The sequence below is a fragment of the Echinops telfairi genome, unplaced genomic scaffold (assembly GCF_000313985.2).
Source record: "Echinops telfairi isolate 266 unplaced genomic scaffold, ASM31398v2 ScPeMD7_23;HRSCAF=83, whole genome shotgun sequence".
NCBI classification, from domain to species: domain Eukaryota; kingdom Metazoa; phylum Chordata; class Mammalia; order Afrosoricida; family Tenrecidae; genus Echinops; species Echinops telfairi.
Genome location: NW_022103920.1, coordinates 47,820,679 through 47,835,185, shown reverse-complemented (window position 1 = coordinate 47,835,185; position 14,507 = coordinate 47,820,679). Strand labels below are relative to the sequence as shown.

At 35.6% G+C, this 14,507-nt stretch overlaps 1 protein-coding gene across 2 annotated transcripts in view; it reads left to right on the top strand.

Moving 5' to 3' along the window:
- The window catches only part of HGF (hepatocyte growth factor), a 71,341-nt gene extending 60,816 nt beyond the window's left edge, over positions 1 to 10,525 (top strand). For both annotated transcript variants that reach the window (XM_045288777.1, XM_004702627.2), the window contains exons 14-18: positions 3,078 to 3,152; positions 4,016 to 4,162; positions 5,066 to 5,172; positions 5,312 to 5,457; positions 10,259 to 10,525. In XM_045288777.1, the coding sequence (XP_045144712.1) occupies positions 3,078 to 3,152; positions 4,016 to 4,162; positions 5,066 to 5,172; positions 5,312 to 5,457; positions 10,259 to 10,435 (652 nt within the window). In that variant the 3' untranslated portion in view covers positions 10,436 to 10,525. The remainder of the gene's footprint in view (positions 1 to 3,077; positions 3,153 to 4,015; positions 4,163 to 5,065; positions 5,173 to 5,311; positions 5,458 to 10,258) is intronic.
- Positions 10,526 to 14,507: the final 3,982 nt, after the last annotated feature.

Sequence of the window (14,507 nt, the reverse complement as noted above, 5' to 3'; positions counted from 1 at the left end):
GCACATTTGGCAGTCCATAGTACTTTCAATATTCTTCACCAGCACTAGGATCCAAATGGATCAATACTTCTTTGGTCTTCCTTACTCAATGTCTAACTTTCACAAGCATATGAGGCTATTGAAAATACCAAGGCTTGGGTCAGGAACACCTTGGTCTTCAAAGTAACATCCTTGCTTTTTAACATTTTCAAGGGTTCTTGTGCCACAGATTTACCCAATGCAATGAGTTCTTTGATCTCTTAACTGCTGCTTCCACGAGAGTTGATTGTGAATATAAGCAAGAAGAAATCCTTGACAACTTCAATCTACTCTCTGTTTATCATGATGCTATCGGTTGGTCTAGTTATGAGCATTGTGTTTTTCTTCATGTTGAGTTGTCATCCATACTGAAGGCTGCACTCCTTGATCCTCATCAGCAAGTGATTCAAGTCCTTCTCACTTTCAGCAAGCAAGCTTGTGAATAAGCCTTCTTCTAATCCTGAAGCCGCCTCCTTCTTCATACAATCCAGCTTCTCTGATGATTTGTTAAATGTACAGATTGATTAAGTATGGTGAGAGGATTCAACCGTGTCCCATACCTTTCCTGATTTTAAACCAAGCAGCATTCCCTTGTTCTGTTTGCACAACTCTCTCTTGATACATGAACAGATTCTACAAGAACACAATGAAGTATTCTGGAATTCTCTTTTTCTCAAGGCTATCCATAATGTGTTATAGGATAAGGAGTTGAATACCTTTGTATAGTTAATAAACACAAGTAAACATCTTTCTGATTCCAGCCAAGACTACCATAGTAGTTATTAAATATGTTAATAATTAGGATAACATAACTTTATTTTTCAACATGCTGTTGAATAACAGAAATTTCAGATTTGGGTTTAAATTTTTACTTTTGTCTCTAGTAATTTTAATGAAAAAAGCAATAATTCTAAATTCTTGAGTCTTTTTTGTTATTGAGAAAGGATTAGCAATTTATATTGATAGTTGAATATTCTTTTTATTATAGTACTCTTCTTTTCCTATAATTTATAGTAATAATAGTATTATTCTTTTTATTATAGTGTATTAAAATTTTCTTGACATGTCTATTTCTCACTGTGCTAAAGAATCAATGGAATGCTTTATATAAAAGCACTGTGAAAATTGTACTTAGGTTAATAATTATGTGGTATAAATTATATATTATAATAGGTAGAACATAAAATTTTATTTTATAATTTTCCATATCTCATATATATTATGCAATATTATCTTTATTACATTAAAATACCTGTCTATATGTCTATAAAAACTGAGCATGTACCACACCATAAAAATGTATTTATATTTGACACATTTCCTCTTCTTTTCTTTATACACCGTGGCCACCCTTCCCACACACAACACATATTTACACTTTTTTCCCATGCTTTATGTGGCTTCTTTACTCCATACATAATGTTTGCAAATTCACTTTTAGTCTTCAGATCCTAACTTGAATCCTTGTGGAAACTTCCCTTGTCCTTTTACCTGGAGCCTCCAATACTAACGGGACAAAATATCTTACACAGTGATGTTAAAGTAAGATAGAGACAACTTGAAACTGCAATTAATTATTAATCAGCTGTTTCATGGTAAGAATGGAGTTTTCACCACTTGATATACATCATGTACATGTCCATCCCTAAATATGAGCTTCCATCACAGTGCAGAGATGGATGTACGGCTCCCTTTATGGTATGCCTGTCATAAGGAGTAATTTGTCAAGCCTCATAAATATTTCTGCCAGATAAATCTTGTGGCATAGCTGTCCTAGGTGGGCAGTACTGAAATCGAATTGTGACCCAAGCCAGAATATTAAGCCCAATAGTACAGTCTGAAGAATTACTAAAAACTGTGAAGGCTTGGAGTATTTAATTAATAAAATTGCTGAAAAGGCTCAAAGAATTCAGATATTTAAAATGATGAATGATTCTTTTGTCATCTCATAATGGGGGTTTGGGGTGGGGTCCCAGATATTTCTTAGGTATTTTTACCAATTGGAGAAAGTATAAGGATGCTGCTCTGTTACTCTCTTTTAAAATTCAAGAAGCAGGTGAAATCCTTTTTCATCAGATTAGAGGACTATATGCTCTCTATAAAATATGTTTTATTCTTTTTAATCCAAATTCTTTGGGAAAACAGCTGTCCAGTTATTCTAAAACACACACTGAGAGGGACAGACATTAAAAGTTGATGTTACACTCTGATCCTCCTGTGTGGTTAAGACCAAAAATAACTGTGGTCTCAGCCTGCGAAGCATCTTGTTTTACTCTCTGAGCACCGAACATCTGTGCTCTCTGGAAATGTAAATTGTGAAAAGTTGCACTTTTTCTTCATGGCTCTGCCAAAAAAGTAATGGGTTTATAGAATTTGGATATTAGTGAAGACATGTACTCACATTTATTATTCTCTACAGTGCTTTGTAACTCACTTGATGATTTGTTGTATGAATCTGTTTTAATTTTATAAGTGAAATATTGTATAGTCAGTCTTAAAGTGAGCAAATTCATTCAAATTCAGTTATATCTAAGTTAACATATATGATACTGAAATAATGATAGCAAAAATAGCATGCAAATCTAGGTTGCTATCCTCAGATGACTTTCAGAGTTAAAATTACAATGCGTGTTGACTTTTTCTATAATTTCTCCATTGAAAATAGGACAAAATTGATTTTTTCCCCTTTCTTTCTGTTTTGGAATCCAAAGTCTCTTGTATTTGTAGCACCTATGCGCTCACAGTGGCAGAGGTCCATGTGCACAGGGGGATATGTGTGTGTGTAGGGCATTGAAGTAGTGACTGAGCTCTTAAAGCTATTCAAAAACAAAAATAGATTTCATCAAAATGGGAAAACAGTATAGAAAAAGTTCTAAAACTACTAATAACAAATATCTCCCTTCCGATAAAAAGGCTACTCGTTTCTCTGGCTGGGTCTGTCACCGCGGGAGGGGGGGGGGCCCTCTGGCAGGTGTATGTCTTAACACAGAGTCGTTGGGTTTACGTTAATTGGCAGACTCGATTTCTGCACAGATGTTACTCATTTCTCTTTCTCCTAGAAATAAACATGTCTGTGGAGGATCATTGATAAAGGAGAGTTGGGTTCTGACTGCAAGACAATGCTTCCCTTCTCGGTAAAGTGATTTTGAAACTAATATTTGTTTTGAGCTTTTAAAAATATGTATGTGCTCCACTTTCTTTAAGCCTAAAAGTGTGTATTCGTTCTATGGAGAGTTGCCAGCACAGAGCAAGTAAACACACTGATTTATTTTCCAGACTTACCTTGCAAACCCATTGACTTCTTTGATACCTACTTTTAAGTATCACTTCCAACCTACTTAAAATAATACTCCCATTCACGTCTTTGCACCATTAGCATCACGTGCCGTGGCTGACTCTAATGGGGAGGACAATGTTTATAAAAGCACACAAGAAAGAAAAACAAGAACTTAACCCTCCTTTTTTCACTGTATGTGTCTTCCTTTTGGCTGAACAATCAGTTAAATTTTCACAATCTTCACTCATCTTTTAAAAATGGGAGGCCATGCTGAGGATACAGTTCATGAAAATTTGTCTACAGAAAGGAAGAAGAGGCAGCGTTTGTCAGCCCATTGCCTTGGTTCTCATCCAGGTCCTTTGACCCATAAACCTTCATCATCCATGAAAAAAACCCAAGAGAAGTAAAGTAGCATTTGTAGTATATTGTAATTCATGTAAATGTGCTTATTCAAAAACATTTCTCAAGGGACTAACTATATAAAAATATATTCATAAATATTATAAATAGACTTGAAGAATTTAAAAAAACTGGAAAGCTCTTTCTACTTATATATGTTTGTAGCATTCAGAATCTCTTTAATGAATATGTTGCTGTTTATTGTACTTTGGATACATTTTAAATTTAGCTTATTTTGCAGGGCTTATAAGCTAGAACATTCATATATGATTTATGTTACACAATTTAAAACGATGTATTACCCTTTTTTTCCCCAATTAGAAACAGGGACTTAAAAGACTATGAAGCTTGGCTTGGGATCCACGACGTCCATGGCCGGGGGGATGAGAAACGCAAGCAGGTCCGCAACGTGTCCCAACTGGTCTACGGGCCCGAAGGCTCAGACCTGGTCCTACTGAAGCTTGCTAGGTGCGTGCCTTTGCTTTGTAGATACAATGTAGGCAAGAGCTATTGAAGCATTTTCTTCAGCTGCATGGTCATCCTTTCTCTTTCATTCTGTTTTATTATAAAGATCATCTGTCATATAGGGAAGGACAGAACAAGAGGGAGGCATTGTTCAATGTTGTTAGCCAACAATCTAATTTTCCTGCTATAAAGCTGAAAGCTGAATGAGCTGTTACTTGGTAAACTTTAATATGTGAAAAAGGATGTGCGTCTGTGTATATATGTCTATATAGATATAAATATATATAGATATATTGAGTTAGTTTTTAAAATCATTTTATTGGCAGCTCTTACAGATATTGTAACAGTTCATAATTACATTAGATCAAGCTTAATAGTACAATTGCTGCCACCATTAATTTCAAAACATTTTCTTTCTTCTTGAACTCCTTAATATCAGCTCCCCTTCCTCCCCTCCCTCACCTGCCCTACCTGCCAGGAACTCTTATTATTATGTTATATACTATTGTTATTATTTTTTTGTTTGTTTTTCTTTATCTCACATCAACCAATGTATCCATTCAGCTGTAAATCTGTTGTTAGTTCCCCTGGAGTGGGGTTATCGTTATTATTACTATCAGTTCCCCCCTCCCTACACCCCACACAGTTCTCATACACTTAGGGAATCATTACTTCTGATACTGTTTGTATATCATTTTTATCTTTAAGTAACAGCAGATAAAAACTCATCTCTCTGTTATCCACTTCTAATTTCTCTATAATATAGTAGATATCCTTTTTAAAAATTTTCGGGGACAAGACTGCTTATTCCTTCTAAACATCATATTAAACACCAATACTACATTTTAATATTTATATATTTTGTATTGAATCCATTCAAGAGTATTTATCTTTTTTTCTTTTCAGGCCTGCAGCCTTGGATGACTTTGTTAGTACCATTGATTTACCTAATTATGGATGCACCATTCCTGAAAAGACAACTTGCAGTGTTTATGGTTGGGGCTACACTGGATGTAAGTGTTTCATAAAAAATGAAATATCATGCCATGTAGCAATATCATATTTATTTTATAGAAATGCCAGTCATGCTTCTTTATTTTATTTTTCACCGTTACCTTGTGCTCATCAACTGCATTTTTTCATCCATTCTAGTGATCAACTCTGATGGTCTGTTAAGAGTAGCTCATCTCTATATTATGGGGAATGAGAGATGCAGCCAGTATCATCGAGGGAAGGTGACTCTGAACGAGTCTGAAATATGTGCTGGGGCTGAAAAAATTGCAGCAGGTCCATGCGAGGTAAAAGAGAGCCCTTTAAGAAGAATGTGTGATATCAGTAGCATAGTTTATTATGTTAACTTTTTTTTCTCTGTGTTTGAGCATTTTTCTCAAGTCAAATGCATTGCATACTACTCTCTTCTAGGAATGAACTGGAGATGATAACTCTATTTAATTCCAGCAAATTTATTTTAATGAAACAGTAAGACAGTACAATCAATGTTTCTTAACAAACAAACATATAAAGCAACTACAATGAACAAATACAACCAGAAGTCAAAGGGAAAAGCTATTCAAATGACAATGATCCAATACATACTTTGATAAAATAACTTGCATTTTTCTAATGTTTTCCTAAATTTATCTGATCTTCACATAATTTCCCTAAATGAACCCCTTTAATTATTAACAGATGCATGCTTAGTATTAAATTCTTAAATGTGCTTTTGATTAGCCTGGTTGTGTGTGTGTGTGTGTGTGTGTGTGTGTGTGTGTGTGTGTGTGTGTGTTTCTTCTAAACAAATTTTGTTTTCTAAAAAAACCCAAAAACCCAAAGGTCAAAGTTTTTGACTTTGAGAGCTTGCATGTTTCCATTTGTTAGGCAACTGTTCTTTGAACTTGGAAGTGTTCCTATCCCTATCTTACACAGACAAGCTGTTATTTTAGGTTTTGTCATTTGAATGCGAAAGGCAAGCTCTACAAATTTCAGAGTTGCGGAATTAGAGAATACTATGGGTAGCAAGGCCTAGGATGAGTTCAATATTAAAGCAATGTTCTTTAATATTGCAGGAAATATTGGAAAATGCCCTATATATAGAGTAAACATCTCTATTAGACTCTATATGTCAGATACATGGCTGTTAGCTTTCCTTCCTGGAAAGAAAAACAAAAATGTTTATTAAGTTAAAGAACTTTGAGAAACTGCTCCAAATGATGCAGTTGGAAACAGATTATGTGATTATAATCACTTTTGAATTTGGTGTTTTTCCAGTAAGTCAGTATTACTAAAAAAATAAATATGTACCCCTTCCAAAAGATTTAAGCTGGCCCCAATCATAGATATCATTTAGGAAGCTGTGCACTTAGTTCCATCTTGTTGCCAGTACTACAAATACTTTTAAGACGATTCTTCAGGAATTGTACATTCTTAAAGTCATTGCCTTACTTAAAAATTTTCTCTCTTCTGCCATATTTGTTCTTTCTTGTCTTTATTGACAAATATCGACTACAGATAGATTCAGCTACTTCTGAAAAATGTACTCAGCCAGCAGAGTGTTTTATTTTTCCACATCACTGATACTTGTTATTGCTAGGTGCCACTGAATGGATTCCAATTCCTAGCAACCCTGCGTATAATAGAAGGAAACCCAGGCTGGTTATGCCCCATCCGCACAATTGTTGCTATACTTGAGCCCATTGTTGTAGTTAGTCTGTCAATCCGTCTTGCTGAGGATCTTCCTCCTTTTTTGCAGACCCTCTACTTTACCAAATATAATGTCCTTCTCTAGAAAGTGATCCCTCCTACTAACATGCCCAAGATGCAGGAGGGGAAACAACCCTTCCATCGTAGGTACCAAGGAGCAATGTTATGTTAGAGCATTCTTCTAGCAGTCCGTGGGATCTCCAATATTCTTTGTCAACAACATAATTCAAAGACATCTTTGGTCTCCCTTATTCATTGTCCAGCTTTCACATTCATATAAGAACATTTAAAATGTTAAAGCTTGGGTCAGGTGCACGTTAGTTTTGAGGTGACATCTTTTCTCTTTAAATACTTAAAAGAGGTTATTTGCAGTAGATCAACTCAATGGTTAGATTTCTTGACTGCTGCCTCCAGGAGCAAAGACTGTGGATCCAAGTGAAAGCAAATCTTTGACACCTTCCCACTCTTCTCCATGTGTCCTGGTGTTGCTTATGGGTCCAGTTGTAAGAAGCTTTTTTAAATGTTAAAGTATAATTCATACTGCTCTCTGTCAGTAAGTGCTTCAAGTACTCTTCACTTTCGACAGAGTTGTGTCATCTGCGTATTAATCAGCCTCCCTCCAATCCTGTTGCTTCAGTCATCTTTATGTATGGCAGCTGCTCAGCTTAGTTGTTCAGCATGCAGGTTGAATACATACGTTTCCTGATTTAAAACTATGCAATATACCTTTTATATGTCAGTTCTCTTTGAAGCAAAATATAAAATGGTATGATTTAGCTACTGAAGAAAACATGAATGAGAAATCCCCCCAGTGTTTCTATAATCACACCAATGATAAGTAGTAGAAAACAATCACATTTGAACCTTTCATAGTGAATTGCTTGGAAGAATTGTGCACCTATTCATATCTGCAGTCACTGGTATATTTTTTTGAAAATCATTTTTCATATCCTTGTGGAATACAATTAATACAAGTATCTTAGAACAAGCTACCTTTTCTTACTTACTGTTTGAGCTTCTGTCTTTCTCTCTCTGATTTTCTTCATCTTGCAATGTCGCTGACTCTCTTCTTTCCATCTGTATTACAGAACTAAATTACAGTAGTGCTTCCGTCTGTTTTCCCACATGGCGATAGTAAGAAGATTAACATAGGCCCCAGTAGTCTTCTCCATATGTGGTACCAAAAGCCAGTCATTGCATCTGTAAGAGACTACCTGGTGGTTTCAAGTGATGCAGCACATTTATGATGATGATCGATAATAATACATATAATTAAATATGTAACTATGTGTGAACAAACAGAAATCATATGTGCATGTATACAAATCTGTGTTTGCATATATATGCGAATCTTTTTCTTTCCTTATGAATAACGAATGATGCGATAGAGTTGTCACACAAGGAAACTCAAACCCAATCTAATGCCATCAAGTCCATTTCGCCTCGAGGGGGCCGCACAGGACAGACTAGAAGTGTGTCTGAGGGTTTCCAAGGCTGTAAGTCTTTACAAGAGCACACAGTCTCCTCTTCCTTCTCCAGATACGCTGGTGGGTATGAACTACCTACCCTGCGATTAGCAGCTCAATGCGCAAACCACGGTTCCTTCAGGAATCCCTTGGCCAGGCCATAAGGGATATAAAATCACAGATTGTTTTTAGCAACGACATACTTTTACCAATCCCGGATCTCAGCATCGCCGCATGTGTGAACATGACACGGGACTGGCCAGTGCTGCGTTCTGTTGTGCAGACACTGTCTACAAGGCAGAACTGTGACGGCACCTGACGGCGACAACATACGTGCATTCACTGCTCATGCCAACAGGAAGTATGGGGACAGCTCTTCAGAGAACACTTGGAATTATTTTTTTAATCAACTACGAATTTTCATTTAATTTTTAAAACATCATTCGGAGCATTGACATAGGGAGCGAGAAAGAGCTATAGAAATAGGATAAAATGCAAAGCTCCATGATTATTAAAAGTCTATGATTACAAATAAATTAACTTTCTTATTTTTACTACATTTCCCAATTTTTTAATATTGAATATTAGAAAAAAATAAAAATGCTTTGGTAAGTGAAAATAGATTGCTACAAAGTCATAGGAATCTTTATAGAGCAAAAATATCAAAATGCAAACTTAGTGTTTAACATAGCTTTCATTTCATACTACTGAAGGTGGCGATTCCATAGCTCTAGCCCTCCCTGTGGAATACTCTCCCTTAGTGTACACCTTGCCAAATAGCGTTTGTCAAGAGACTCAAATCATGTTCCTTTCAAATATTTGTTTTTTTGTGTGTGTGTGTAACTTTTGGGTTTAAAAGCTGAAAAAAACATCTGAAAGGTCAAGATCAGGACGTGTAGGGTGGATGGAGTAAGGTGCAGAGGGGTCTCGGGGAGGAGATGAGCCAGTCAGGGTGCGATGTAACAATGATGAGAAATACAACCTTCCTCTAGTTCCTAAATGTTTCCTCCCCGCTCCCACTACCATGACTTGAATTCTATCTTGCAAGACTGGCTAGACCAGAGGAGGTACACTGGTACAGATAGGAACTGAAAATACAGGGAATCCAGGACGGATGAGCCCTATAGGACCAGTGGTGTGAGTGGCAAAACAGGCAGGGTAAAGGGAGAATGGGTAGGAAAGAGGGAACCGATTACAGGTTTCCTGATGAAATTCTTAATGTGCTGCCCTGTGCCTCTCGAAGAATGAGCAGGTGCCTTGTTGCGATGGAGAAACATTTCTCCACGTAACTTACCCAACATGTTTTATCACAGATTCAGTTTTCCATTTTCTTTAAAATATTTCATAATAGTCTTATGTGATTGCCTTGAATCCTTGGAGAAAACATGACAAGGCGACTTCTTTGGAATCCTAAAACACCCATTACCTTCTCTGCTGACCCTGTGCCTTGAACGTAACTGGCCCAGCAGGTGCTCCCGGAGCCACTGTTGGTGTCGCTTGCTTCGGAGGCCCAGCCAGGAGATCACGATGAACGCATTACAGCGAGAACGTGTCCGCGGCCATCCACGGGGCTCAGAAATACGTTACACACGTTTTGCTTTGAGTAAGCCCAGTGTATGCATGGCTGCAACCCCTGGAGGGATATTCCTGACTTGGCCACACAAATGTAAAAATCCACCTTTTAAGAAAATTATCTGTCAAATGAAATCGTTGTGCATATTAACCCACAATCAACAAAAACTAAATACAGCTTAAAAACAGAGCAACTCTTTTATGAACGACAAAGTCAGATTGAAGTGGTTTTGGATGCTCAGTTCTTATGTTTAATTTACACCGTCGGTATGCAACCTAATAGAAGATAATTTTAATGACGTTTTTATTTCACTGCTAAACTTGTGTTTGCTTTTCTTGTCATTTCATGTTCTCATCCTAGGGGGACTATGGTGGCCCACTCGTGTGTGAGCAACACAAGATGAGAATGCTGCTTGGCGTCATTGTGCCTGGTCGTGGATGTGCCATTCCAAATCGTCCTGGTATTTTTGTTCGAGTAGCATATTATGCAAAATGGATACACAAAATCATACTGACATACAAAGTACCACAGTCATAGCCGAAGTGTGTCTGAAGCTTCAATCAATAGAGCTCTTTTTTTTCTATGAAGTTTTCAGAGAATGTGGAATTAAAACGTCATTTATAACAACTCTTTTTCAACTACTTGAGTGTCACATTTGTTAGATACTCATTAATATTTGTGGGTATTTCTGTTGTTTTATTTGTCAGTGTTATTTTGTAAACATTGAAGTGAATTGAGGTACATGCAAGTGTAATAACATATCTCCTGAAGATACTTGAATGGATTACAAAATGCAAAGGCCTAATTGCTGGATGAAAAAGGATTTAATGGAAAAGATGTACGCTGCTTTCCAAGGCTAGATGCTTAATAATGCATAAATCAAAAGTTGAACTTTATTTTAACCTCACCAGACCCATTTATTACCTATGTCCTTAAATTGTAGCTCTATATTAAATTATATTCCCTTTCATATGCCATAGATTAAAATTTGTACATTTCTCCTCACCTGTTTCCTACTATCCAACCATGCAGTCATACTTTTGCAAATAGATATAGCCCACTCCCCTATGCTACATGTGACTACATTAGAATTCAAATTGTTTTGTATTTAATATAATCCTTAATTATTTAAGAAGTGTATACCGCTCATTGTTTTCTCATTAAAAATACAAATATCTAAAGCACAATCAAAATATTAAGGGTGGGTACAACATCAAAGAGAGATTAGATTGAGCTTCACACATAACCTACAGTTACCTTTTACTGCTTGACAGCTAAGGTGTGACCATGATCTACAAAGTTAAAGAATGCCCTGTCCAGGTGTTCACATGCAGGTGTCATGCTAGTGACCACACCTGCTGCCATCCAGTCCAATCTGACTCACAGCTACGCTCCTGGGAGGAACACTGGTGGAGTAGTTGGTTTGTGTTGGGCTGCTAACGGCAAGGTCGGTGATTTGAAACCACTGTCAGCTCAGGGAGAGAAAGATGAGGCTTTCTACTCCTACAAGGAGTTGTTGTTGTAAGGTGCCACTCGTCAGTTCTGACTCATAGTGATCTTACAGATAATGAATGAAACACCACCAGCCCTGGGCAGAGGTAGGAGCCTTCAGTATAGATTACAATTCAATTGCTAAGCGTTAGAGTTCTGGAAACCCACAGGAAGAGCTCCACCTTGTGCTATGGGCTCTCTGTGAGTCGGGGTCAATGCAATGGCAGTGAGTCTGGTTTATTGTTTGATCATCCTACTTATTTTATGTAGCTTCTAATTCTTACAGGGAAGAAGGGTAATATGTGTATTTGTATTATTTCTTTCCTACAAATACATTCCAAGTATTTATGCTATCTGCTTTTAGATCAACTTCTCTAAATAATTTCTTAAATACTTCAGTGTCAAGATAAAGGAATTTAAAAGTGTTTTGATCATTACATATAGTTCATATTAGGACTTGATGCAGCGATTGGCTTCCAGCTCACCTTCTTTATAGTTTTCAAAGTTATTTAAGGGGAAAATTTCCAGAAATATTTCATGTTTTATAAAAGCCATTATCAGTTCATGCCTTGATGTATATGGCAGGGGGGAATGACAAATACTAAATGTGGAAACATTTGAAGTCAATATTATAACACTTCAGTTATGTAAAAGGATAGAGAAAGAAAGGCGAGAAAGGAGGCGAGTGAGAGAAAAGAAAGGCACTACCATGTCTAAAATTGGTAGGCAATTCTTTTTAAGCAGAACTGAATGTGTTAAATGTGATGTTTTATCAGGACGTCTTCATTCCCCCTTCTTTCATTTTACATAGATCTTTGCTAATGCCATGGAATATATATTCAATTTTTTAATTCTGCTATCACCATAACCAAGTTATCATATGGATGATGTATTTGTCACAAGTGGTCAAAATTCATATATATATATATATATATATATATATATATATATATATATATTTCAAGAAATCGCATAGTTAAGACTAATAGGATACACTTACCAAATTTTAAAAAATCTCCCAGCACAAAATATATTAACAATCACTGTATCAATTATTTGAATACAATATTTCTATTTCTCTGACATAATCCTTTTAGAGCAACAGTGCTCTAAAAGCAATATAGTATATTTTTCAATCTTGTATAAAATACTTGGAAATTTACTAGAAACCTTCATCCACAGAGTATCAATAGTCAGAAATGTCTATCTAGATTGTGGCATATTTCCTTCTAAAGGATATGTGCTGATATAAAAAAACGTACAATAAAGCAAAGAAACCCCAACAAACTTTCAATTTATATGGGTTTCTCCTTCCCATATTTGATTTTAATAATAGTATCTAAATATTTAAGTAACACCTGTATTTTTTTCCATTGCTCTGCCCACATTCTATTAACATAGGTTTTTTTGTTGATGTTTTTAATTTTCCCTGGGCCTGGGCTCATTTTGAAAATTCAAATATTACTAATGTTTGTAGAACAATTAGCCAAATTTCAACACTTTAAAAATATTCCCTTTTAAAATATTTCCTTTATGTGTTTTCATATAAATTTCTTTATGAAACCTGACAAGGATTATCCAGATTTAAGATGAAGTTAATGTAGTCATTTTGAATGCATTATTTTCAACTTAATTAGAGGACTGAAAACAGCACCAATATATTTTCACATGTAGCGTACAAAGCAGATATTTTATCTACGGGAAGATTCCTTTGGGGTGGGGGAGATTGGTGGCATTGACAATGGAAGAGGAACAAGATCTGTGTTCTTTTATGTGATCAGACAGGGTAAAATCATGCAATAATCTCTGGTTAAAGACACTATTTACTAGGAATGTGATATTTACTTTTTGTTCATAAACTGCAAAACAATCGCAAAAAAGGATAATTTATCCCAAAATCCATTTAGTTTTGATCTATGAAAAAGTTGACTTATAAAATGAGACTTTTCAATGCTATATATATATATATTTGGTTGCTGTTGCTGAAGTAATGGTTATATAGTGTTTTAATTATAGACATTTTCTTATGTCTATTGAGAATAGAAATGTAAAATAAAAATATGTGTCATAATGCCTCTGCCGTGCAGAAGGGATGATAATCTTTTGTACACTCCTTTAGTGTTATTGTAAAATATGTAATGACTTTTGCCTATTTGCTGTGGGCAGGTCCTCAGTAAAATGGTTTATATTGAGACAGTCTCTAATATTAACAGGCTCTTGCTTGCAATCTAAGTGTTTCAAACTATGCAACATGTGAGACACTGGAAGGCAAGGAAAATAACAATAATGGCATGTGATAGCAAAACTGAATTTCACTTATTCCTGTGAATATTTCTTGTTGGTACCAATGGTACCGTACAACATGAATGTTGTAGCCACAGCATTTTCTTCGAAAGACCACTGTCAAGAAGTGAGAACTTACTAGCAAGCAGTTTGTTGTTGTTGTTGATTCAAAAAACCCTTTTTAAAGTGAAACATTGACACTGCTCTTGTAGTCATAAGGAAAGGCATGCTGTTAGTGCGCCCTTAGACTTGAAAAAACCTTACGCTGATTGACAGACATTAAAAAACAAACAAACAAACAAACAAACAAAAACCCTTTCAACTTGTTATAGCTTAAGTTTACAAACAAGCTTATTTGGAAAATGAATTAATTTGAATAAGATGATAGTGTGAAAAATTAATTTTCAACATAAAATCCCCCCAAATTATTTACCTTCAATATTCATCTGAGTTTAGAACTATCAGTTACAAGTGATAAAAAACCCCAAACAAAGAACAATAATAACAAAACTAAATAGTTAAACATATTTGGGCCTAATAAACCTTGACAGTGTAACTCTAAAATAGTTTCATTTCCATCTGTATTGGAAGTTTCTGCCTTTAGGAAACTGAGAAGGGAATACTGTGGATGCTATGATTGTCTGTCATGTGTGTAAATAGTGAATTGATAAGCTGCCTATTGAGTGGTATAGCTGGATGCTTACCAAAAAAGGGAACACTGTGGTTATGACTTGTATTATAAACTTCTGTAGTTAATAAAGTTATTTTTGTAACCTTGATTATACTATTATTATTATTATTATTAATAAAATATTTTATCAAAACTCTCCCCTTC